Consider the following 24,178-nt stretch of genomic DNA (forward strand, 5'->3'; position numbering starts at 1 on the left):
GGGTAACTATAAATGTGGAGGGAAAACCGGTTGGCTTCATAGTGGACACAGGAGCCCAATACTCAGTCTTAAACCAAAAAGATGGACCCATGTCTAAAAAAGTAGCTAGGTGCAGGGAGCAACCGGGACTAAACGATATGGATGGACTACAAAACGGCATGTGAACTTGGGGGCCCACCAGGTAACACATTCTTTTCTGGTGATACCTGAGTGTCCAGCGCCCTTGTTGGGAAGAAATTTACTGTCTGAAGTAAATGCCCAAATTCATTTCGACCACGGACAAGTGTCGGTTTTAGATGGGACCGGGCATCCTCTTCAGGTCCTGTGTCTGGCATTAAAAGAGGAATACAGACTCTACTTGCCAGAGGCCCCCTATCATTGTGGAACTGAAAGCCAGTGCTTCCCCGGTGAGGGTACGACAGTATCCCATGAGTCAGGAGGCTCGACAAGGAATTACTCCTCATATACAACTCCTCATAGACGCTGGGGTCCTAAAAAGGTGCCGGTCCCCATGGAACACTCCCCTGTTGCCTGTGAAAAAGCCTGGGGGAACTGATTTTAGACCGGTTCAAGGTCTACGAAAAGTCAACAAACGGGTGAATGATATTCATCCTATGGTTCCTAACGCTTATACATTGCTAAGCAACTTGCCTCCAAACTACATTTGGTACACTGTTTTAGATTTAAAAGATGCCTTTTTTAGTTTGCCTCTTGCCCCCGCAAGCCAAGAGATCTTGGCCTTCGAATGGCAAGAAGACGGTGGTCAGACCCCTGTGCAGCTGACATGGACTCGCTTACCACAGGGTTTCAAAAACTCGCCCACGTTATTTAATGAGGCCCTGGACGAAGACCTCCGTGAGTATCGGGTTGAACACCCTACCATTGTTTTATTACAATATGTTGATGACCTTATGCTGGCGGCGGTTACAGAGAAAGAGTGCCAAGAGGCAACAGGTGACCTTCTCCAAACCTTGGGGACTTTAGGTTACCGGGCTAGTGCCAAAAAGGCCCAGATTGCCAAGCAAGAGGTTACATACCTCAGTTATAAGATAAAACAGGGCCAGAAGTGGCTAACACAGGCTATAAAAAAAAAAACCATCCTCCAGATCCCTGAGCCGGCTAACCCTAGACAAGTGAGAAATTTTCTGGGAATGGTGGGATATTGCCGGTTATGGATCTTGGGGTTTGCAGAAAAGGCCAGGCCCCTATATGAGGGGACCAAAGAAAACAAGGACTGGAAATGGACTGAGCCAATGAAAGAGGCCTTCCAAGAGCTCAGGCGAGCCTTGCTAGAGGCTCCTGCCCTTGCCCTCCCTGATCCATCTAAGCCTTTCCAATTATTTGTAGATGAAAAGCGGGAGATAGGAAAAGGGGTACTTACACAGAGATGGGGACCATGGAAGCGACCTGTAGCTTACCTTTCCAAGAGACTGGACCCAGTGGCAGCCGGATGGCCACCTTGCCTCCGTATCATCGCGGCCACTGCGCTCTTAGTCCACGATGCTGATAAACTGACTTATGGACAGAGACTCTTGGTCTACACTCCTCATGCCATAGAGAGAGTTTTAAAGCAACCCCCAGGTAAATGGATTTCTAATGCCCGCTTGACGCACTACCAGGCCTTGCTACTTGACACCCCACGGATCCATTTCCAAACACCCTGCACTCTAAATCCGGCCACTTTTTTGCCCAATCCGGGGGAAAATAGCCCCCTCCATGATTGTGATGAGATACTGGCCGGGGTAACAGCAATGCGAAAAGACTTAACCGATACTCCACTGGATAACAGTGAGCTAAGATGGTTCACAGTCGGCAGCAGTTATGTAAAAGATGGACAGAGACGGGCGGGAGCCACAGTAGTAGATGACTCTGGACGGACGATATGGGCAGAGGCCCTTCCCCTGGATACCTCAGCACAAAAGGCAGAGTTAATTGCCCTGATTCAAGCATTAGAGAGAGCCAAAGGAAAAAAAAATAACTATTTTCACTGACAGTCGCTATGCTTTTGGCACGGTACACATCCAGAGCCCGATATATCAGGAACGGGGGTTTTTGACAGCTAAAGAAAAAGAAATTAAAAACTTGCCTAAAATCCGTAGACTTTTAGAGGCTGTACAGATGCCTCGGGCTGTGTCAATAGTACACGTACCTGGACATCAGAAGGGTGACAGCCCCACGGCACGAGGGAATCATGCCGCAGACCTGGCAGCTCGAAAAGTAGCTGATAAAGATTTCATCACCCCTGTGTTGGCGATCGGACTTCCACCTCCAGGTATGGGAACTCTGCCCCCAACCCCTGAGTATTCATCCACAGACTTTGCTTAAATCCAAAAACACACCAACCTTCAAAAAGATAAAGATGGATGGTACCGAGACTCAGACGGCTACTTGATACTCCCTGCTCAGTTGGGACGGCAACTATGTGAGCATTTGCACTTGTCTACTCATCTGGGAGAAAAAAAGACTCTGATCCTCTTTCAAACTGCGCGCCTGCGATTTCCCCGGCACCAGACAACTGTAAAGAACATAGTGCATGCTTGTAAGGCGTGTCAACAGATGAGGCCAGGAAAAGGACAACATGCAGGACTGAGGTATCGGGAAAAAGGACCAGGGCAACACTGGAAAATAGATTTCACCGAGGTAAGGCCAGACAAATATGGTTACCAGTACTTGTTAGTGTTGGTAGATACCTTCTCAGGGTGGGTAAAAGCTTTTCCTACAAAGGAAAAAACCGCGATGATAGTGGCAAAAAGATTTAAAAAAAAATAGTTCCCAGGTTTGGCCTGCCAGTGACCATCGGCTCTGATAATAGACCTGCCTTTGTGAGTCAAATAGTTCAGAGCCTTGCCCTAGCCCTGGGGACTAAATGAAAGTTACATTATGAATACAGTCCACAGAGTTCAGGGCAAGTAGAAAAAATGAATCGGACTCTAAAAGAAACTTTAACTAAATTGGCTATAGAGACTGGCGGGGGCTGGGTGACCCTCCTTCCCTTCGCCCTCTTCCGTGCGCATAATACTCCTTATCAACTTAATCTGACCCCATCTGAGATTCTGTATGGGAGACCTCCCCCTGTATGTCCAATATTTGAAGAAAAAAAACTACCGCCTCCCACGTTGGGGCAACTCCAAGAGGCCTTGATGGCCTTAAGCAAGGTGCACTCTCGTGTCTGAAAACTGCTCCGGAAAATACATGTGGGTCAAAATAAGGGAACTATTCCCTCACATGACATTGGCCCAGGAGACTGGATATGGGTCAAAAGACACCAAACCAAGGCACTAGAACCCAAATGGAAGGGTCCTTATGTTGTTCTTCTTACCACCCCAACTGCCCTAAAGGTTGACGGTATCGGGCCTTGGGTGCATTGCAACCACGTACGCCCAGCTGCTTCAGCAGAGCAAGAAGACGCTAAAAAAAAAAAAAAAAGGGAAGCATCTCTGCACCCGTCCAACCCCTTGAGGCTAAAGCTTTGAAGGCGCCAACAGGACCAGGACCAGGACAACATCCTCTTGTGGATGACCCAGTTACTCTGCTCCGGAGTTGCCAGCGTGAACCTGCATCAACCCATCAAAATCACCTGGAAGCTGCAAAATGGACTAACACGAGAGGTGCTAAATTCCACTACCGCAATACATCCACCAAACACATGGTGGCCAGACTCATACTTTGACCTTAAGCCGATGGTAAATGTGCCTTGGGCTAGGGGTTATCTCCGAGAACAAGGGTTCTGGGCATGCCCAGGCGCACCCAGGCATGACTGGAAGACCTGTGGGGGGGCACAAGACTCTTATTGTAAAACTTGGGATTGTGTTACTTCTAATGATAGACCTCGGCGCTGGGAAGTAAGAAATCGAGATTTACTTAATTTTTCATTTGCCAAGCCCCTCCCTAGGGTCCTTGGAGATCCAACTTTTAACTGTAAAAGTTGCAATTATGCACAAGTCAGAATAAGGTTCAATCCAGAAAAAAGCAAACAGGAGGGGATTAGATCTACTCTTTCTGCAACAAGGGGGACTCTGTGCTGCCCTAGGAGAAGAGTGCTGTTTCTATGCAGATCATGCAGGAATAGTTAGAGAATCTATGGCCAAAGTAAAAAAAGGACTAGCCCAACGTAAACGAGAACGTGAGGCTCAACAGAGATGGTTTAAATCTTGGTTTCAACAATCCCCTTGGCTGACTACCTTAATCTCCACCTTGCTAGGACCCCTGCTAGTACTTTTACTAATGCTTACCTTTGGCCCATGCATTATCAATAGACTTGTAGCCTTTATAAAAGAACGCATAAATACCGTACAGCTGTTTGTGCTTCGACAACAATATCAAACTGTGTCTCAGGTCCGAGAGGAAGATTCCTCTATATGATCTAAGGACAGGGGGGAATGTTAGGGACCAAACGACGGTCTCTAGGACCTGAGTCATATTTACCAGAAAGAGACAGGATATGCGCTCATCCTGCCTGGCCAATCATGTAACGCCAGCTACTCCTGTAACTGAGACAAAGAACTGCCTGTATATAAGCCGCCATACTCCTTTGTTTGCGGCTCTTGTCGGATTCCCTTGTGTGGGATGAGACTTGAGCCCTAGCACGCTAGAGATAAACTCCCTTCTTGTTTTTGCATTACTGTGGTGGACTTGCTCTCTTGGCCGGTTTGGAGATACGGGCTCGGAGCATAACATCTATCCCTAAATATGGTTACATTTTGGTAGGGGGGAAGATTTTTCCCCATTGAAGCTGCCTTCCTATAAGTAGAACAGCCCATAGAAATCAGGACCTTATGACTCCCTTCCCTGGACTAGGCCTAGTTTTGATCCTTTGGAATGAGGAGGACAAAAGAAACTAAGAATAGGATAGGTTAATGTTTAGCATCCATTGCAAATAATTAAACAGCAATCAGGTCTCATCCACAGTGAAAGTTTAAGCCTTTCACTTGAGGAAATCTGAATTGCTGACCCTCTAGGAAAATGAATATAAAGGGTCTTCCCAGCTGGGCTGCTGCTTCAGGGAGGGACTTCTTGTCAATTTCATTACCGCCTTCAAGGCAGAAATGATGGTCAGATAAGAGATATAATTCCATGTCTCACACAGAAGTTTCAGTGGGCAGGTTTCTCTCTGCTCCTTGGTAGCATGACATAACAGCAAATTGACACACATTTCCAACAGATGAAATACAGTCTATGTACAAGCATTAGATGAATTTAAGTTGTAATTTTTGAACACTGTCTTTTGGAAAAGTTAGAAACAGGTTTCAGTTTTGTTTGTTTGTTTTTTTAATTTCAGTATTATAATCAACAGGCAGACTTTGTTATACACGCTTGTTTCCCACAGGAAAGGCAAAAGTTATTAATTGTGTGATGGTAAGAGTAGGGCTACAGGACCCTCTAAGGAGAGCTGGACCAGTGTTTGCCAAGAAAAAAAATAATAAACTGCCCTTTTTTTTCTTTTCTGTTCTTGGGAACAAGAAGGATAAACTTTTTTTTTTCCCCCCAAATAAAGAATGGCAACTTTTTCACTATTAAAACAAATACAAATGGCCCATCTCCATTTCTTTATTTGTTTTGAAAGAATGACCACAAAATACATCATTTTTACGGTGATGGCCACTACCATGAGGCTTAAAAACTGACTCTATCATTGATCCTCTAGCTATTTAGACAAAATACTCCCCTTCTCTGTGCATTAGTTTGTTCACCTAGAAAAGAGATATGGAATGAGAATGGCCTTAAAGGACTATTGCAAGCTTTCACCTTCCTACATAGGATAGACTGAAGTCTGGAACATTAGAGCAGCAGCACATGATACAGACAAATGTATATTTATTAATATACATTTATTCACATACATGTATTCATATACGTGTATTCTATATTTCTTAACTCCATCAAATTACAACTGAAAAACTATTCAAAGTCATGGTTTGTGGCTTTTAGAAGTCTATGTCCCACGGTGTGGTCACTGCCAAAATTTAACACTAGGTTTGAAGGAAGCAACAGCTACAGTCTCATGTAGCCTAAAGAGATAAGCATTCCACCTTAAGAAGTGAGGATAGTGTTCAGGAATTTTCCTCCACCAAGATTTTGGATCCAGTGAAAATGTATCGGAGGACTGTCAGGATGACAGAAGTGAAGAATCCATAGTGGACGTTGTTCTGAGTACTCTGATGAGTTTAATTGCACTGATGGCTTCAGCAGGATCAGGAAGTGATGGATGTAGTTCTGGAAAACAAGGCATAAGTCAAAGTTTCAGGGAAAAAAAATGTGATTACAGAGGTGATAGCTTTGATAAAAATGTCCTTGTGAAGGTGGTTGAATGTTAAGTGTTAAGCTCTTTGGTGTGAACTCTGCAAAAATATAGAGCCAGATGGAATGCCTAACATTCAAGAGATTTGACTCAGATACAGCATGTACTTTTTTGAGATATATCCAATTTCCATGACTGAAGTGACTGAGCATGAATGCAGTGTCGGGGATGGCTACCGTAGAAGCTGATACACAGGATAATTTAAGGCTGCCTTGGGAATTAGAGCTTGGATGGATTTCCAAGAATGGAAATCATTAAAATGCAATTTGCTTTCCTGAAATGAAATTTTAGTGAACAAAGCATCAGTGAGATTCTCAGGAAGATCTTTTTTGAGACTTGATCCTATAGCATCACAGGAGGTTAAGTTTCCCCTAATATAAGTACAATAAAACCTTAAGAATGCAAGGCCAGCACCTTCTGGGAAGATAACTCATGTTCATAACATAGGGCACAAAGACTTGGGAAAATATGAATAGTGTGACATACCATGTAAACTTCTTATTCAGCTCATTATATAGTATTTGTTCCAATTGCTTATTATCATGGATTCATGGCTTTTTATATGCCAAACTATTCCAGTGGATGACTGTAATTGTTCTGTTTAAATCTCAAGTTAGCACTAGTTTCAGGTTTTCTTGCCTCTCTCATCTTAACTCTATTGTTACTCCACACATGGGAGACCATCCTTGTGTTGAGTCAGCATACATGTTTTATACCCATCAGGATTTCCTTTGTCTCAAACTTGTAATTAGTTGCTCTTCATGGACTTTAGATTCCTGAGTAGAGGTGGAAATCTCCAGACCAAGATTTATGTTAGACTGCTTTGTGTGATGCCTGGCTGCCTTAGAGAACTTAGAACACTGCGATAACAAACTTAAAAAAAAAATGTATTTTCAAAGGCTAAGGACCTGTTACTCTTTTCACTAAAAGTTCTTAATCTTTTCCCAAAATAGTTTTTTTTCAAATCAGACTCTTTTCTTCTTGAGCTGATAACTTCATTCTTCTCTGCCATGTAACACGTCACCTCACATTATCAAAACACTGTTCCACAAGAACTAACTAGTAAAAGACACTGATATATTTGACCTATATTTTAGTTGCGACTCCAGATTCACATCACATATACATATTCCTAGTATCAAGGTGTAACTTTATAGTGAACATTGTCATTTTATGCATGAACAGGCCATGCCTATACTCTCAATTTTATATTCTGCATTATTTTCACAATTAAAGCAGACAGGATATAAAGTCATTTATAAAGAATTAAAACATTTTTAAAAGATCTTTAATTAATGCATATTTTTCTTCATTCTAAGCACGGGGAAATCCTCTGGGAAAGATTTTGTCTCTATTTTAATAAAACCTACATTAAAAATACTTTTTAATATGCCTAATATACAAAGTCAGAAAGTTGAAATTATAAATCACCTAGTGGGAAAAAAATAATAGTTTCCAAAGATGTAGGTTATACCTATTAATTCTGAATGTGAGGTCTTAAGCAGATTCAGAGTAGTTTTCCACATAGTTAGACTTTAGTCTTAGGAAAGTTTTCATGGCTACTCATTTATGTCTTGGCATATTGCAAATTAAATGTTAGGTCACCTATACATTTTCATATGCAATATGAACAAATGGTCATTTTTGTATCAAGTGGTCACTTGATAGAATAACATACTTTTAGGGGGAAGCATTGCCACCTTGATTCCGGGTAAAGACCAAAATAGTTTTAAATATGTCATTCCTAAGGGCCTAAAATGAAGAGATGGAATTTTATCTTCCTTTGAGGATGGGAGAACAGTCCTTCTATTTTAAAAAAAAATTGTTCCAATTGATACAGCAAAAGTAAATCCCAGAAACATACTGGAAAAAAAAGAAAGAAACCAGGGTTTGGAGAAAATGGCAGAGTTTCCCATTAAGCCTCTTGGCCCAGAACTCTCCGTTAGGATGGAGTCACAAACGACACCGTTAGTAAATTTCAAACTGCGCGCGCAGCGTCTGGATTGGCTATAGACAAAACGTGGCACCAGCCTGCTCAGGGCGTTAACTTTAATTAGATTCTCACTTCCGTTTGGTTTGCTTCTGCCTTTTTAACTTAATACTTGGCAAATTTAAACTCAGGGAAAGGGGAAGAAAGCCAGCAGCGCTTCACAAAGCAAACATAAGTGAATAATGCGATTTGTAATTTTCTTACTGTGTTCCAAGGAACTCCTTACTCAGGCACACACACGTTAAAATTAAGGATGCAGGGGACAAGCCATGGTCAACGAAATCTTTTGCCAACTTCAAACGTAAAGGAGAGCTGATTTTGCTTTGGGACAAACGGTATTTTGTTTTCTTTACAAAATTTGTCTGATAATGAACCTGACCTTTCTCGACATAAACATATAAAAATGTCTCCAGCGTTGCTGCAGCACCTACATTACAGAGGAAGCAATTTCTAACAAGCTCAAAGGAAATGTGAACAGGAAGAATACCTAGGGAAGACAGAAAAGATGGCCACCTGGAAGCCAAAGAGAAGCCTGTGCAGAAACCACCCCTGTTAACAGTCTTGGGCGTCTGCCTTCCAGAACTGTGACAAATAAATTTCTCTAGTTTAAGAGAAAACAAAAAAAGGAACTTATTACTTAGCAGCATATAAGAAACACCTACTGAATAAAGTGAGTGCCAGTTCTCTTTAGAAGACTGAGTGGCTCTGAAAAGAGCCTTTGGGTTGTAGGCCAAGCCTTACCGATCACTCCGTGGCGGGCCGGCTCACTTAGAGCTGGTGTACTTGGTGACGGCCTTGGTGCCCTCAGACACGGCGTGCTTGGCCAGCTCTCCGGGAAGCAGCAGGCGCACAGCCGTCTGGATCTCCCTGGATGTGATGGTCGAGCGCTTGTTGTAATGCGCCAGGCGCGACGCCTCGCCCGCGATGCGCTCGAAAATATCGTTCACAAACGAATTCATGATGCCCATGGCCTTGGACGAGATGCCGGTGTCCGGGTGGACCTGCTTCAGCACCTTGTACACGTACACGGAGTAGCTCTCCTTGCGGCTGCGCTTGCGCTTCTTGCCGTCCTTCTTCTGCGCCTTGGTCACCGCCTTCTTGGAACCCTTCTTCGGGGCCGGAGCGGACTTAGATGGTTCAGGCATGGCGGGGAGTTTACTGCCAAACAGCCCCAAAGCAACAGAAAGAAGAGAAGCCGTAAGAATTCGCTTCCTTCACAGCTTCTTAAAGGAGGCAGTGAGTAATGCCAAGCGTCTGATTGGTGGTGGATGCTGGAAACGTCACATAATAGTTTTGTCCAATTAAAACAAGCGTATTTCAAACTCACGGTTTCATTGGGTTAGGTGAAACTGCAACTTTAGCCAATGGTCTACCGTTATTTTCGCGCCCAGTGAAGACTATAAATAAGATAGGTCTGATTGTATACTCATACTTTATATTGGTGAGATTGTACCTTCGTCATGTCTGGTCGTGGCAAGCAAGGAGGCAAAGCTCGTGCAAAAGCCAAGACCCGCTCCTCGCGGGCCGGGCTCCAGTTCCCCGTGGGCCGAGTGCACCGCCTTCTCCGCAAGGGTAACTACTCCGAGCGGGTCGGAGCCGGGGCCCCGGTGTATCTGGCGGCGGTGCTGGAATATCTGACGGCCGAGATCTTGGAGCTGGCGGGCAACGCGGCCCGGGACAACAAGAAGACACGCATCATCCCGCGTCACCTGCAGCTGGCCATCCGCAACGACGAGGAGCTCAACAAGCTGCTGGGTAAAGTCACTATCGCCCAGGGTGGTGTCCTGCCCAACATCCAGGCGGTACTGCTGCCCAAGAAGACCGAGAGCCACCATAAGGCCAAGGGCAAGTAAAAACCTGGCATTGTTTGTAACTCAAACCTGTTAAAACCAAAAGGCTCTTTTCAGAGCCACCCACTTTATCAGCAAAACGAGCTGTACTTTCAAATTCCCATTGTTTCTGATACCCAGGTGTTAAGAAATCTATAACAAAATTTGCTAACTCACATAAATGTAGGTCGTTATCCCCAAAGTCTCTAAATTGACTTTAAGTTTTAGGTTAAACCTATGAGGGCAAAATTCTGTGGTTCCTTTACAGGGTAAAATGGCTATCTGAGACAAAACCTTAGGCCTAGCTTCCCTCCTAATTCAGTTGAATCTTAGGGCACACCACTCACCCTCCTAAATGAGAATACGATAGTAACCCAGCAAGGTAAATTACTTGTTTTCAAGTAGCTTCAGGCAAAGAATACAGCTTGTAGTGGGCTGTTTACATCAATGCTGGTGAAGTAAAAGAGGAAGATGTGCCTTAACAGACAAAAGTAGACATTGTAAATCACATGTATAAGATAAATCAGCAAACTAGGTTCTTACAGTCCTAATGCTGTCAGTGATTCTTGTTCCCCTTTTCCCCCACTATCATCACTCACCCTGCTCTCAGATCAAGTCCTACTAACTAAAGAGGGCCTTCAATTCTCCACACCAGGTAATCTAGCTTTCATTATGAATACATTTTAATGAAAGGAATTACAATCGCATTCCTAGTCCACTGGAATAAGTTTTCTGAGTCTCCTGAAATATTTTTATTTCCTGTGTTTAAATCTCAATTGCAATCACATGTAAATAATATTCTTTGAAATAACAGTGACCACAACAATCCTTTTTCTTTTTAAATTTCTTTGATGTTGGAAGAATCGAATCCTGATTTCAGTGAATCTAATTATTCAGTTTTTTCCTCTTAAAAAGTCATTTGCATTATTTGAGTCTGTAAACTTTCAACAGCTCTATCTCAGAACTAGAGCTCTCAAGAATAAATGATACAGCTGCAAGGAAAGCCTATGAGATCTTCATGTTTTAATAATAAAATATGCTGTGGTTATAGTTATTGATGTTGATCATGCAAGAAGTAACCCTTGTATCACTTCTATTCCTTACAACAAGGACCATCACACTGTTAAAATAATGCCTTTATTATTAATGGTAATCAATGAACCTATAATCAAATAGTTGATAAATGAATATAAATTGTGTTTTAAATAAAATATTCAAGTGTGATATGTCATTACTTATAATTCCACATATTAACTGAGCTTTTAAAATTGGGCTACCCTTGTGGCTCAGTCGGTAAAGAATCCACCTGCTATATGGGAGACCTGGCTTCCATCCTGTGTTAGGAAGAGTCTGATTCCTGGGTTGGGAAGATCCTCTGGAGAAGGGAACAGCTACCCACTCCAGTATTCTGGTCTGGAGAATTATATGGACTGTAATGGACTATTAATCCAATTTCATTGGATAAAGCCCTTACTGTTCTTACTATCTGCACAATCAGAAAGAAAATAAAACTTACATTTAAAAATCGAGATAACACAACTTTCCAAAAATCTTGCCAAAATAATTTATATATTTCTTTCAATTAGATCCTGAAGAATTCCGTAATTTATGCTGCAAAGTCTTCATAAGAGGTACACTTCAGTTTGAGTGGCAGAAGATTTATAAAAGTATTAGTTAAACTTTGTTCTTGACATTGGTCTTCCCATTAATTTCCCTCTCTGAAGACTGGACTACTATGCAAGTATTGGGCAGTATCTTCCCATATTACATTTTTTTGTGTATTATTGGGGAGAAAGAATTTTCCTCTACCCTTCCAAGGTTCTTTTACAGGTCTAATAATCAAATTCATATGATGAGATAGATTAACAGAAGAAAGATCAAATTGAATTTCATACATACGGAAACACCCCACACGTGTGAAGTTCATAAAAAGAATGTAAAATGAAGTTTATATCCCATTCTGAGCTAAGGAATTAGACAACAGCTTCCAAGTACAACAGGGTAATTCACAGAACAATAAGAGAAAAAGCAAATACTGGATAATTAGTTTGCCCTACCATGCAATTGAGTCACTCAAAATTTTTCTCTGGTAATAATTCTGGGAAAGTAAAAGTATCAGTTGCTCAGTCATGTCTGATTCTTTGTGACCCCATGGACTGCATCCCACAAGGTTCCTCTGTCTATGGGATTTTCCATTCCATAGAGTTCTTTGAGTAAGAATACTGGAGTGGGTAGCCATTTCCTGTTCCAGGAGACAATCCTGACCCAGGGATGGAACTCAGGTCTCCTGCATTGAAGGCAGATTCTTTACCATCTGAACCACCAGGGAAGCCCGGAAAGACTCCCATTTTGAATTCTAGATAGTTAAGAGAGGAGCAGAGTTTGTCTTGAGATTACAGGGTCTCAATTTACATTTACATTTAAAGTCACTCAGTCATGTCTGAATCTTTGCGACCCCATGGACTATACATGGACATGGAATTAAAAGACACTTGCTCCTTGGAAGGAAAGTTATGACCAACCTAGACAGCATAATAAGAAGCAGATATCACTTTGCCAGCAAAGGTCCATCTAGTCAAAGCTATGGTTTTACCAGTAGTCATGTATGGATATGAGAGTTGGACTATAAAGAAAGCTGAGCACTGAAGAATTGATGCTTTTGAACTGTGGTGTTGGAAAAGACTCTTGAGAGTCCCTTGGACTGCAAGGAGATCCAACCAGTCCATCCTAAAGGAAATCAGTCCTGAATATTCATTGGAAGGCCTGATGCTGAAGCTGAAACTCCAATACTTTGGCCACCTGATGCAAAGAACTGACTCATTGGAAAAGATCCTGATGCTGGGAAAGATTGAAGGTGGGAGGATAGAAGGGGATGACAGAGGATGAGATGGTTGGATGGCATCACCGACTCAATGGACATGAGTTTGAGTAGGCCCTGGGAGTTGGTGATGGACAGGGAGGGCTGGTGTACTGCAGGCTACGGGGTCGCAAAGAGCCAGACACAACTGAGCAACTGAACTGACTGACTGATTGAACTGGACAATACAGTCGATGGAATGTGCCAGGCCAGAATACTGGAGTGGGTAGCCTTTCCCTTCTCCAGGGGATCTTACAAACCCAGAGCTCCTGCATTGCGGGCAGATTCTTTACCAGCTGAGCCATAGGGGAAGCCCAAGAATACTAGGGCAGGTAGCCTATCCCTTCTCGATGAGATCTTCCTGACCCAGGAATCGAACCAAGGTCTCCGGCATTGCAGGGGGATTTTTCACAAACTGAGCTATCAGGGAAACCAAAAATCTGACACTTGTAGTTTGTTTCCTCCTGTCTCTCAGTGAGTCATTTCAGTTGCTCAGTCGTGTCCGACTCTTTGAGACCTGATGGACTGCAGCACACCAGTCCTCCCTGTCCATCACCAACTCCCAGAGCCTACTCAAACTCATGTACATTGAGTCGGTGATCCCATCCAACCATCTCATCCTCTGTTGTCCCCTTCTCCTCCCACTTTCAATCTTTCCCAGCATCAGAGTCTTTTTCAATAAGTCACTTCTTCGCATCATGTGGCCAAAGTGTTGGAGCTTCAACTTCAGCATCAGTCCTTCCAATGAATATTCAGGATTGATGAATATTAATTACATGGTGGAATAATAAAGAGATTGAGAGATTTGGGGGACCAGTAATTTGGTCTTCCTGGTGGCTCAATGTTAAAGAATCAGCTTGCCAATGTAGGAGACATAGGTTCAATCCCTGGGTCAAAAAGATCCCCTACAGAAGGAAATGGCAACGAACTCCACTATTCTTGTCTGGGAAATCTCAGAGACAGAGAAGCCTGGCTGGCTATAGTCCATGGAGTCATAATAATGTTTGCACAATTGAGCGACTAAATAGCAACAATTTGGAAGAAGGCAGGGACTCTGGACAGGGGCCAGCATTAAGGACAGAGAATTATGGAGCCTTCAATAATACAAATTACTGAGGCTCTCAAAAAATGTCTTTCCCCAAAGTTGTTTTTGTGGTTTTAAAAAACTTCTCCACTCCCAGACTTTTATCTATGCTCTTTCAATTGTTTATATGAATATATTAGTTTTACTCATTCTGTGACTGAGAGCTTCCTGTAACAAGAAACAGATTTACAAGAGAAAAACAAGTTTAAAACCATGTATGTCTGATGTATACATAGAATACACAGAGGGGAACTGAACCTCTGTTCTGAACTTCAGAAGTGGCCTGAACCACTGCTTTAAATATCATCTTCAGCTAAAGACAAAATATGTTGAAGATAGTGGCATTTATAGGGATTGAGCAGGAAACCCAGAGTAAACCAGGTGTGGCAGATTTAAGTCCTGCCCCTTCCTCAGGTAAGTTTCTTGTGAGTTATTAATATCTTTCTCTTCCTGGCTCAAAGAAGGAGATACACTTACAAATGGAGATTTCTGACATAAATGTAAATTTCCCTTAGTGTGTGTGTTAGCTGCTCAGTTGTGTCGGACTCTTAGTGATCTCATGGACTGTAGCCTGCCAGGCTCCTCTGTCCATGGGATTCTCCAGGCTAGGATACTGGAGTGGGCAGCCATTTCCTTTTTCAGGGGATCTTCTTGACCCATGGATCCAACCCAGGTCTCCTGTATTGCAGAAAGATTCTTTACCATCTGAGCAACCAGGGAAGGTTTCGGTATTAAATTCTGTTTTTATAGCTTCTCCTATGCCTGCTTTTTCTCAAAACCATCAGCTCATTATAATTCATATGTTTAAGAAGGATATTTGGGAGTGACATATTCTGGTACACTTTGTTAGAAATGGCAGTATAGTATACCCAAGTATAGTGAAGTAAATTTTTACTAAGTGGAAAAAAAAAAATTTTTTTCCAAAACACTGATTACTGGGGAGTTTGTTAAAAGTATTAAAGAGAATTCATAAGGTTAACAAGCAGGCATTAAAAATACACTTTCTCGTTAAATAGGGGAAATTGATGAAAATGTAAACAGTGCAAGAAGTTCCCAAAATGCCATTTATGGCATTGCATACATTTTCTTTGAAAGAGTATGTGCTTTTATCTGTTCACCAAAATACCAAATAGCTACTAGCTGTGAATTATTACTTTATCACCTGCCTTCTCTGTATATTTTACACAACATTCTTGTTTTGTGCTCGCATTCAAAAGCAATTGCTAGTTTTAAAACAAGGTGACAAAAGAGTCACCTCAGAACAAAGGAACAGAGAAGGCCTTTTTTTTTTTTTTTTTTGGTCTAATTCCCCTCCCCCACTTAAGGCGTAACTTCCCGCCTCCTTCTTTCTTCAGGTTCTCAGTTCGGTCCGCCAACAGACGTATAAAGGGGCATCGCGGGGCCTGGAAGTTGGGCTTTTTCGACTCTCGGGCTTTTGCGATGTCTGGTCGCGGCAAAGGCGGGAAAGGTCTAGGCAAAGGAGGCGCCAAGCGCCACCGCAAAGTTCTTCGAGATAACATCCAGGGTATTACAAAGCCTGCCATTCGGCGCCTGGCTCGTCGTGGTGGTGTGAAGCGCATCTCCGGGCTCATCTATGAGGAGACTCGCGGGGTGCTGAAGGTGTTCCTGGAGAACGTGATCCGCGACGCGGTCACTTACACCGAGCACGCCAAGCGCAAGACTGTCACAGCCATGGACGTGGTCTACGCGCTCAAGCGACAGGGCCGCACCCTCTACGGCTTCGGCGGCTGAGTATCCGCGTTCCCGGTATTGAACAAAAGGTCCTTTTAAGGGCCCCCACCTTTTCATTTGAGGAGCTGTGATGCTTTGCTTTTGAGTTTTCTCCTGTTACTCTGTATGCTTTAAACGCTTAAGGGCACTATTTCCACCCTTCTTTGTGAGTGTTTAGTTAAATTTTACACTTCCAGGCAATGTTTTGAACATAATTTTGGATTTTGTAACCTCAGTGGAATATTTGGTCTAATAGCCTAGACATTCATAAGTGGAAGCAAATGTCACCCAAATATATGTGGCTTAAGATTTAGTGGTATTTCTCTTGGGATACAAGAGAATGTCTACCAAGGGAAAGAAAGACTCCGAGTTTAGACATGGAGTCTTAGGGTTCGATCACAGTGATAGCTCTGTATGTCCTCATGACTGTTCAATAGTCATTAACACTAGTGGGGAAGGATGATAAAGTACAGGCTCACTGTAATATCCGGCAGAACAGTTGGTGAGGGTGGGGTGCAATTAAAAAGGATTTCAACAAAAACAGTCGTATTACAGGAATATTCTCTACAATGAAAAAATACAAGGCAGCTTTATAAACCAGAACAACGAATTTAAAAGATCCTTGGTACAGAATTGGAAAGGAATAAGATTGGGATTGAAATAGGAATAAATTGGAAAGGAATAAGATTAGGAAATCCAGACCTAAACTCTGAAGGAGGTCTTAGCATTTTCCTAGAATCTTAGAAGCTATAGAAAGAAACCCAAGGTCAAGGGGGAAACCTTGACTAATGTAGACACACATTCCAAAGAGTGATTGCCTCAGTTCAGTTCAGTCGCTCAGTTATGTCTGACTGCGACCCTATGGACTGCAGTATACCAGGCTTCCCTGTCCATCACCAACACCCAGAACATACTCAAACTCACGTCCATTGTTTGGTGATGCCATCCAACCATCTCATCCTCTGTCGTCCCCTTCTCCTCCTGCCCTCAATATTTCCCAGCATCAGGGTCTTTTCCAATGAGTCAGTTCTTCGCGTCAGGTGGCCAAAATGTTGGAGTTTCAGCTTCAGCATCAGTCCTTCCAATGAATATTCAGGACTGATTTCCTTTAGGGTGGACTGGTTGGATCTTGCAGTCCAAGGGACTCTCAAGTCTTTTCCAACAACACAGTTCAAAAGCATCAATTCTTTCGTGCTCAGCTTTCTTTATAGTCCAGCTCTTACATCCATACATGACTACTGGAAAAACCATAGCCTTGACTAGATGGATCTTTGTTGCTAAAGTAATATCTCTGCGTTTTAATATGCTGTCTAGGTTGGCCACAGCTTTTCTTCCAAGGAGCATCTGTAGTCTTCATCAGCAGTAATTTTGGAGCCCCCAGAAATAAAGTCTGTCAGTGTTTCCATTGTTTGCCCATTTATTTGCCATGAAGTGATGGGACCAGATGCCATGATCTTAGTTTTCTGAATGTTGAGTCTTAAGCCAACTTTTTCACGCTTCTCTTCCACTTTCATCAAGAGGCTCTTTCGTTCTTTGTTTTCTGCCATAACGGTGGTATCATCTGCATATGTGAGGCTATTGATATTTCTTCCGACAATCTTGATTCCAGCTTGTGCTTCATCCAGTGCAGCATTTCTCATGATGTACTCTGCATATAAGTTAAATAAGCAGGGTGACCATATACAGCATTGATGTGCTCCTTTCTCGATTTGGAACCAGTCTGTTGTTCCATATCCAGTTCTAACTATTGCTTCTTATTCTGCATACAGATTTCTCAGAGGGCAGGTCAGGTGGTCTGGTATTCCCATCTCTTGAAGAATTTTCCACTGTTTGTTATGATCCACACAAAGGCTTTGGCATAGTCAATAAAGCAGAAGTAGATGTTTTTCTGGAACTCTCTTGCCTTTTCAATGATCCAGTGGATGTTGGCAATTTGCTCTCTGGTTCCTCTGCCTTTTCTAAACCAGCTTGAACATCTGGAAGTTCATGGTACACATACTGTTGAAGCCTAGCTCAGAGAATTTTTAGCATTACATTGCTAGCCTTGAGAGATGAGTACAATTGTGCAGTAGTTTGAACATTCTTTGGTGTTGCCTTTCTTTGGGATTGGAATGAAAACTGACCTTTTCCAATCCTGTGGCCACTGCTGAGTTTTCCACATTTGCTGACATATCGAGTGCAGCACTTTCTCAGCATCCTCTTTTAGGATTTGAAATAGCTCAACTGGAATTCCATCACCTCCATTAGCTGTGTTTGTAGTGATGCTTCCTCAGGCTTACTTGACTTTGCATTCCAAGATGTCTGGCTCTAGGTGAGTGATCACACTATCATATTTATCTGGGTCGTGAAGATCTTTTTTGTATAGCTCTTTGTATTCTTGCCATCTCTTCTTAACATCTTCTGCTTCTGTTAGGTCCATACCATTTCTGTCCTTTATTGTGCTCATCTTTGCATGAAATGTCTCTTGGTATCTCTAATTTTCTTGAGATCTCTTGTCTTTCCCTTTCTATTGTTTTCCTCTATTTCTTTGCATTGATCACTAAGAAAGGGTGGCAGTTGCCTACATGTAAAAAAAATGACAAAATGATTAGGTTTACATATTTTTATATCTGAAGCTAAAAATTCCGTTGTCTCATCAATATTTAATCTTTGTAAAATCAAAGGCTAAATATTCATCTAGCCAGTCTCCCAACTCAGGAATATTTTTTCAACAACCCTAGCCCCATCTCTGAAACACTATCAAAGATAATAGGATCTCTGTTTCCCAGAAAGAGAGGGGGCTAACTTCCATTATTACAAGATTACAAATTGCCATGTCTACTAATTTTTAAGCAGATTGTATCCATTTAGCTGTATAAAAGAGAGCGATTTCTCTCCTTGCTTTGCAATCCCTTTAGCAAAATTGCCTGTGATGTTCTTCACATTCTGGTTTAACGCTTATTTAGCAATAAAGCTTTTCTGTTTTTACTCCCTTTGTGCAGAGGTTTTTCTGAATTGGGAGGTATTACTTTTAGCTATATTCCTACATTTTCTGAGGATCTATTACTATTTTTGTGGCTTTCCATCGATGTCTTGAATAATTCTGATAGAAGTCTCTCGGTTCTTAAACAAACAAAAACCCCCACAGAAAAAAAATCCTTAAATATTCAGTACATAATTTAATACTATCTTATATGCAGTGTTTTAGTATTTGTCTTTAGAAATATATTATTATATTTATAGCCTGATTTCTTTTTGATATTACCTTCTCTAAACCTGGACCACCAAATTTTGAATAATGAAGCCATTAAGATATTACCTATTTAACACTTAAGGTTTGTTCTCTCGTTTACATTTGTAATTAGGCATATGTAATTGTGACAATTGTTTGTTGTATATATTGTGCAATATTTGAAAAAAGAGGACAAATCAAAAACAGAAACTATACATCCCTAAATTAACCAGGTAAAATGTTATCAATGTAAATGTTTAACAGTTATACTTTTTAAGTTGGGTGGACCATACTTGCATGCATATAAAGGACACATTGCCAACAGTTTGTTCCTAAGTATAAATACCTTCTCATTGGGAGGCAACGATAGCAAATACTTACAGCATATATCAAAGGGGAAATGTCAATATCCTCACTATAATACCATATCTATACTGGGGATTCTATCCCACTCCATACTGATAATATTAATTACTATTATACATTGACCAGACTGATGGTTGCTGTTTTTCTTTACAGTTATCTCTAAGACCCCTGCTACAAAATATTGGGTTTCCCTTGTGACTCAGCTGGGAAAGAATCAGCCTGCAATGTGGGAGACCTGGGTTCTATCACTGGGTTGGAAAGATCTCCTGGGGAAGGGAAAGGCTACCCACTTCAGTATCCTGGCCTGGAGAATTCCATGGACTATAGTCTGTGGGGTCACAAAGAGTTGGACACAACTGAGTGACTTTCGCAAAATATAGATCTGAAATAGAGGTTTTCAGAAGAAGCATCAAAAGAGCTTTAAAAAAAAACTGTACCTGATACTGTCAAGCTCTACTACAGGATTTCTTTAAGATTTTCCAAGCCATATTACAAATTTTAGAAAAATATTTAGGTAACTGAATTTTTGATAAACTGTCAGGAATACTAACAATGTTTTTGAAAATATAAAATACACGTTGCTAGGTTGTGTTTACAAAACAATACAGAAGAGTGATTGGATTTTGTTAAAACTCCTTTTTCATAGGAATGTGATTATTAACACAGGCTTAAAACTAAGCGTGAAAGTGTTACTCGCTCCGTCGTGTCTGATTCTTTGCAACCCCATAGACAGTAACCTGCCAAGCTCCTCCGTCCATGGGATTTTCCAGGCAAGAGTACTGGAGTGAGTAGCCATTCCCTTCTCCAGGGGATCTTCCTGACCCAGGAATTCAACCCGAATTTCCTGCATCTCCTCCGTAAACAAGAAGGAAAGCCTTCATCTCTTTGCACAGCTGTGTCATATAAACAGACCAACTTGTTGGTTCAGTGGTTAAGAATCTACCTGTGCTTTAGAAATCCAAAGGCAACAACTACTGAGCCCATGTGCACCAACTACTGAAGACCACGAGCCCTAGAACCCGTGCTCCACAAGAGAGTAGCCCCAGCTCTCTGCAAGTAGAGAAAGCCTGCATGCAGTAACAAAGACTCAGCCCAGCCAGTAATAAATAAAAATAAATATTCTTTAAAAAGCAGACCAAGTTGAACAAAAGATACAAATTTAAATGTTCTATTATATACCTATCAAAGAGTCTGGTCATGTTTGATCAAATTCTTGATCTTGGCTTCCTAAACATTTTGAAGTATGTATTTCTTATACTATTTGCAGAGCTGTAGTTCTGCTGCAGAGGAAAAAGTGAAACTCAAAAGGTGCATCAAGTATTTTACATGATTCAGCGGTCGTCCATCTCCTTGAACCCTTATTTTAAGCCTTAACTTACCCCATGTCTTTCTCCTTGTCTCAAGCTGTATGTTTAAATTTATTTTTTAAAAATCAGGCATCTCTAGCATTTTAATTTGATTTGAGTCTTTTTATGCCCTGGGAGAACTTGCCTCATAGTTTCGTTGGAGGCTCCCAGGACATCAAGGTAATTTCCCACAGGTTGGTGAGGGATCAAATATGGAAACAGGGAAAACACTAAAGATATTAAAGCAAGTAAACTAGGAGAGAGAAAATAGTCCTCCCATCAAGATGGGAGCATGTTGGTACTGAGAATTGATGTTTCCATATATATTTTGAAGGAAAAATCAGGATGGTTTCTAGAAGAAATGAATGGAGAATGAAGTCATTATCAATTAAATCAGGGAGTGATTTAATGAAAGATTAGAAAGAGGGAATACCAAAGATTCTAGTTTGGGCATATTAATTTTAGGATGTCAAACATCCATGTGAAGAAAGCAGTTAGGGGATAGGAGGAATTTCCTGGCAGTCTGGTAGTTACAATTCAGCACTTTCACTGCTGAGGCCCTGGTCAGGGAACAAAGATAGCACAAGTCACTTGACCAAAAAAAAAAACCAAAAAAGACAGAAAAGAAAGAAAGTAATTGAGGTTATGTCTGTCTGGAGTTTAAGAGAGAAGCTGAGTTGACAATATAAAGTTGGAAGTCATTGATATACAGATGGTATTTAAAGTCTGAGCTTGGTCAGATCTTCAAGAGGGTGAGTATAGAGCAAGAAGCAGTAAAAACTTAGGCCTGTATCCCCCAACATTAAGGGTCTGTGGAGAAGAGATGAACTAACAAAATATACAGAGCCTCTGATAAAATAGAACCAAGTGAAAAAAGCATATCAAAGAGAAATTATAGGATCAATTATGTCAGTGTTTCCAATAAATTAAGTAAAATGAAGATTAGCTATTGGCCATTGGATGTATCAATAGGAAAATGATTTTGATGATTTTATATTATTTACTTTCTGTCTTTTTTCTAGTACAAAAAAAGTGGGGACTTTTCCCCCTCGTAATATCACCGGTGCCAAGTACAATGTCTGAAATCTAGCAGTTATTCAATAATTAATAAATAAATTAATTAGTTAACTAACATTCTGGAGAAGGCAATGGCAACCCACTCCAGTACTCTTGCCTGGAAAATCCCATGGACAGAGGAGCCTGGTAGGCTGCAGTCCATGGGGTTGCTAAGAGTCGGACACGACTGAACATCTTCACTTTCACTTTTCATTGGAGAAGGAAATGGCAACCCATTCCAGTGTTCTTGCCTGGAAAGTCCCAGGGACAGGGGAGCCTGGTGGGCTGCCATCTATGGGGTCGCACAGAGTCAGACACGACTGAAGCGACTTAGCAGCAACAGCAGCAACTAACATTCCTGCTGCTGTCGACGGAGAGCTCTTCTTACTGACTGTCCTACAGTGTACTCACTAGGGTAGAGTCCCGAGCAAGCAATGGAACTGTGTTAAGCAATACATGCTAATTCTCAGGGCATTTAGTCACAATATATATTTTTCTATTTGTTTAAGTTTTAAAGACTATGTGTTTTTTTTTTAAAGGGTAGTTTTCCTAGTATAGCTGGAAAGGAAAGCCAGGCTGTTCACCTAGGTTTCTGATGCCTTGATTCTATAACTACTGAACCTAGCAGATGTTTATAGCAAGATCTTTCTATGCAACAAACTTTAATTCATTGACCACAAATAAAATAAACCCTTGAATTTGAACTCAATCCTCTCTTGGGAGAAAGGTAAGAACTTGAATTCCTGGACAAGACCTCTCATCGCAACAAAGAAAGATTGATGCTTTATCTCTTAAGTTGGGTCTGAACCTTGGGGCTGAGACTTCCACAGCCTTTGATTGTATTCTCTTAAAGTTGAAACTGATGAAAAAATGATATTAAAAACCAAAATTTTCCCTTAGATTTTAAAAGGCCTGTGGAACCAGGAGAAATGAGAGGTGCTGATAAGTTGTATTTAAGAAGACACAATCCCACAGATTCTAATAACTGGTCTAGGGAAACATCAGTTATTAATATTTAAACAAACAACTTTCTCATAGTAACTCTTATGTGCCTCCACATAAGAGAGAGATCTCATGCCCACTTGATGTCTGGGTTCCTTTATGGCAGGTAAATTCTATGCCATTCAAAAAAAATGAGATGAGGTTGATAGAAAGGGAGAACAGGGAGTAAGAGAAAAACAAAAATTACAGCAAACCTATCAGTTATGCTGTGATCATCCTTAGAAAGCTAAGGAAGGCTCCTCCTCCTCCCCTTTATTTACCACCCAGATTGTGAATACAAATGAACAGAATGATATTGGAGAAATAATCAAAGTGATCCTTATCACTCAATTGTATACATGGAGAAGCTAAGGCCCAGAAAAATATATAACTTAAAATTCATTATCACTAAGGAACAGTGTAATCCCAAATCATCTGCTCCTAATGATTATGCTTAAACTTTTCACCATCTTGCACCCCTTTAGTTGATTTCAATAGTAAAATCACAGTAAGTCGGAAAGAGAAAAACAAATATCGAGTATTAACTCATATATATAGAATCTAGAAAGATGGTACTGATGGACCTATTTGCAGGACAGCAATAGAGACGCAGACCTAGAGAACAGATTTGTGGACACAGTGAGGGAAGGAGAGGGTGGGATGAATTGATTAGCGTTGAAACATACACATTTAGTTCAGTTCAGTTCAGTCGCTCAGTCGTGTCTGACTCTTTGCGACCCCATGAATCGCAGCACGCCAGGCCTCCCTGTCCATCACCAACTCCTGGAGCTCACTCAGACTCATGTCCATCGAGTCAGTGATGCCATCCAGCCATCTCATCCTCTGTTGTCCCCTTCTCCTCCTGCCCCCAATCCCTCCCAGCATCAGTCTTTTCCAATGAGTCAACTCTTCGCATGAGGTGGACAAAGTACTGGAGTTTCAGCTTTAGCATCAGTCCTTCCAAAGCAATCCCAGGGCTGATCTCCTTTAGAATGCACTGGTTGGATCTCCTTGCAGTTCAAGGGACTCTCAAGAGTTCAACACCACAGTTCAAAAGCATCAATTCTTTGGCACTCAGCTTTCTTCACAGTCCAACTCTCACATCCATACATGAACACTGGAAAAATAATAGCCTTGACTAGACGGATCTTTATTGGCAAAGTGATGTCTCTGCTTAATATGCTATCTAGGTTGCTCATAACTTTTCTTCCAAGGAGTGTCTTTTAATTTCATGGCTGCAATCACCATCTGCAGTGATTTTGGAGCCCCCCAAAATAAAGTCTGACACTGTTTCCACTGTTTCCCCATCTATTTGCCATGAAGTGATGGGACCAAATGCCATGATCTTACTTTTTTGAATCTTGAGCTTTAAGCCAACTTTGTCACTCTCCTCTTTCATCAGGAGGCTTTTTAGTTCCTCTTCACTTTC

General features: G+C 41.5%; 3 protein-coding genes across 3 annotated transcripts in view; 2 read left to right on the plus strand and 1 right to left on the minus strand.

Moving 5' to 3' along the window:
• LOC101120961 (uncharacterized) overlaps positions 1–18,756 on the plus strand; it is a 31,291-nt gene extending 12,535 nt beyond the window's left edge. Inside the window, exon 3 of the mRNA XM_027959099.3 lies at positions 15,494–18,756. Coding sequence (XP_027814900.1) covers positions 15,494–15,810 — 317 coding nt within the window. The 3' untranslated portion in view covers positions 15,811–18,756. The remainder of the gene's footprint in view (positions 1–15,493) is intronic.
• LOC101118999 (histone H2B type 1-N) lies at positions 9,053–9,533 on the minus strand. Its single transcript, XM_004019027.6, has one exon. It carries the CDS (start codon positions 9,431–9,433, stop codon positions 9,053–9,055), a length of 381 nt encoding a protein of 126 aa, XP_004019076.1. The 5' UTR covers positions 9,434–9,533.
• Positions 9,717–10,204, plus strand: LOC101123417 (histone H2A type 1-D). The gene has a single exon (XM_004019044.6). It carries the CDS (start codon positions 9,749–9,751, stop codon positions 10,139–10,141), a length of 393 nt encoding a protein of 130 aa, XP_004019093.1. The 5' UTR covers positions 9,717–9,748; the 3' UTR covers positions 10,142–10,204.
• Positions 18,757–24,178: the final 5,422 nt, after the last annotated feature.

Source organism: Ovis aries, chromosome 20, assembly GCF_016772045.2.
Source record: "Ovis aries strain OAR_USU_Benz2616 breed Rambouillet chromosome 20, ARS-UI_Ramb_v3.0, whole genome shotgun sequence".
Classification (NCBI taxonomy): domain Eukaryota; kingdom Metazoa; phylum Chordata; class Mammalia; order Artiodactyla; family Bovidae; genus Ovis; species Ovis aries.

Coding starts and splice junctions, on each gene's coding strand:
- LOC101118999 (XM_004019027.6), bottom strand. CDS start 9,433: ATGCCTGAACCATCTAAGTCCGCTCCGGCCCCGAAGAAGGGTTCCAAG.
- LOC101123417 (XM_004019044.6), top strand. CDS start 9,749: ATGTCTGGTCGTGGCAAGCAAGGAGGCAAAGCTCGTGCAAAAGCCAAG.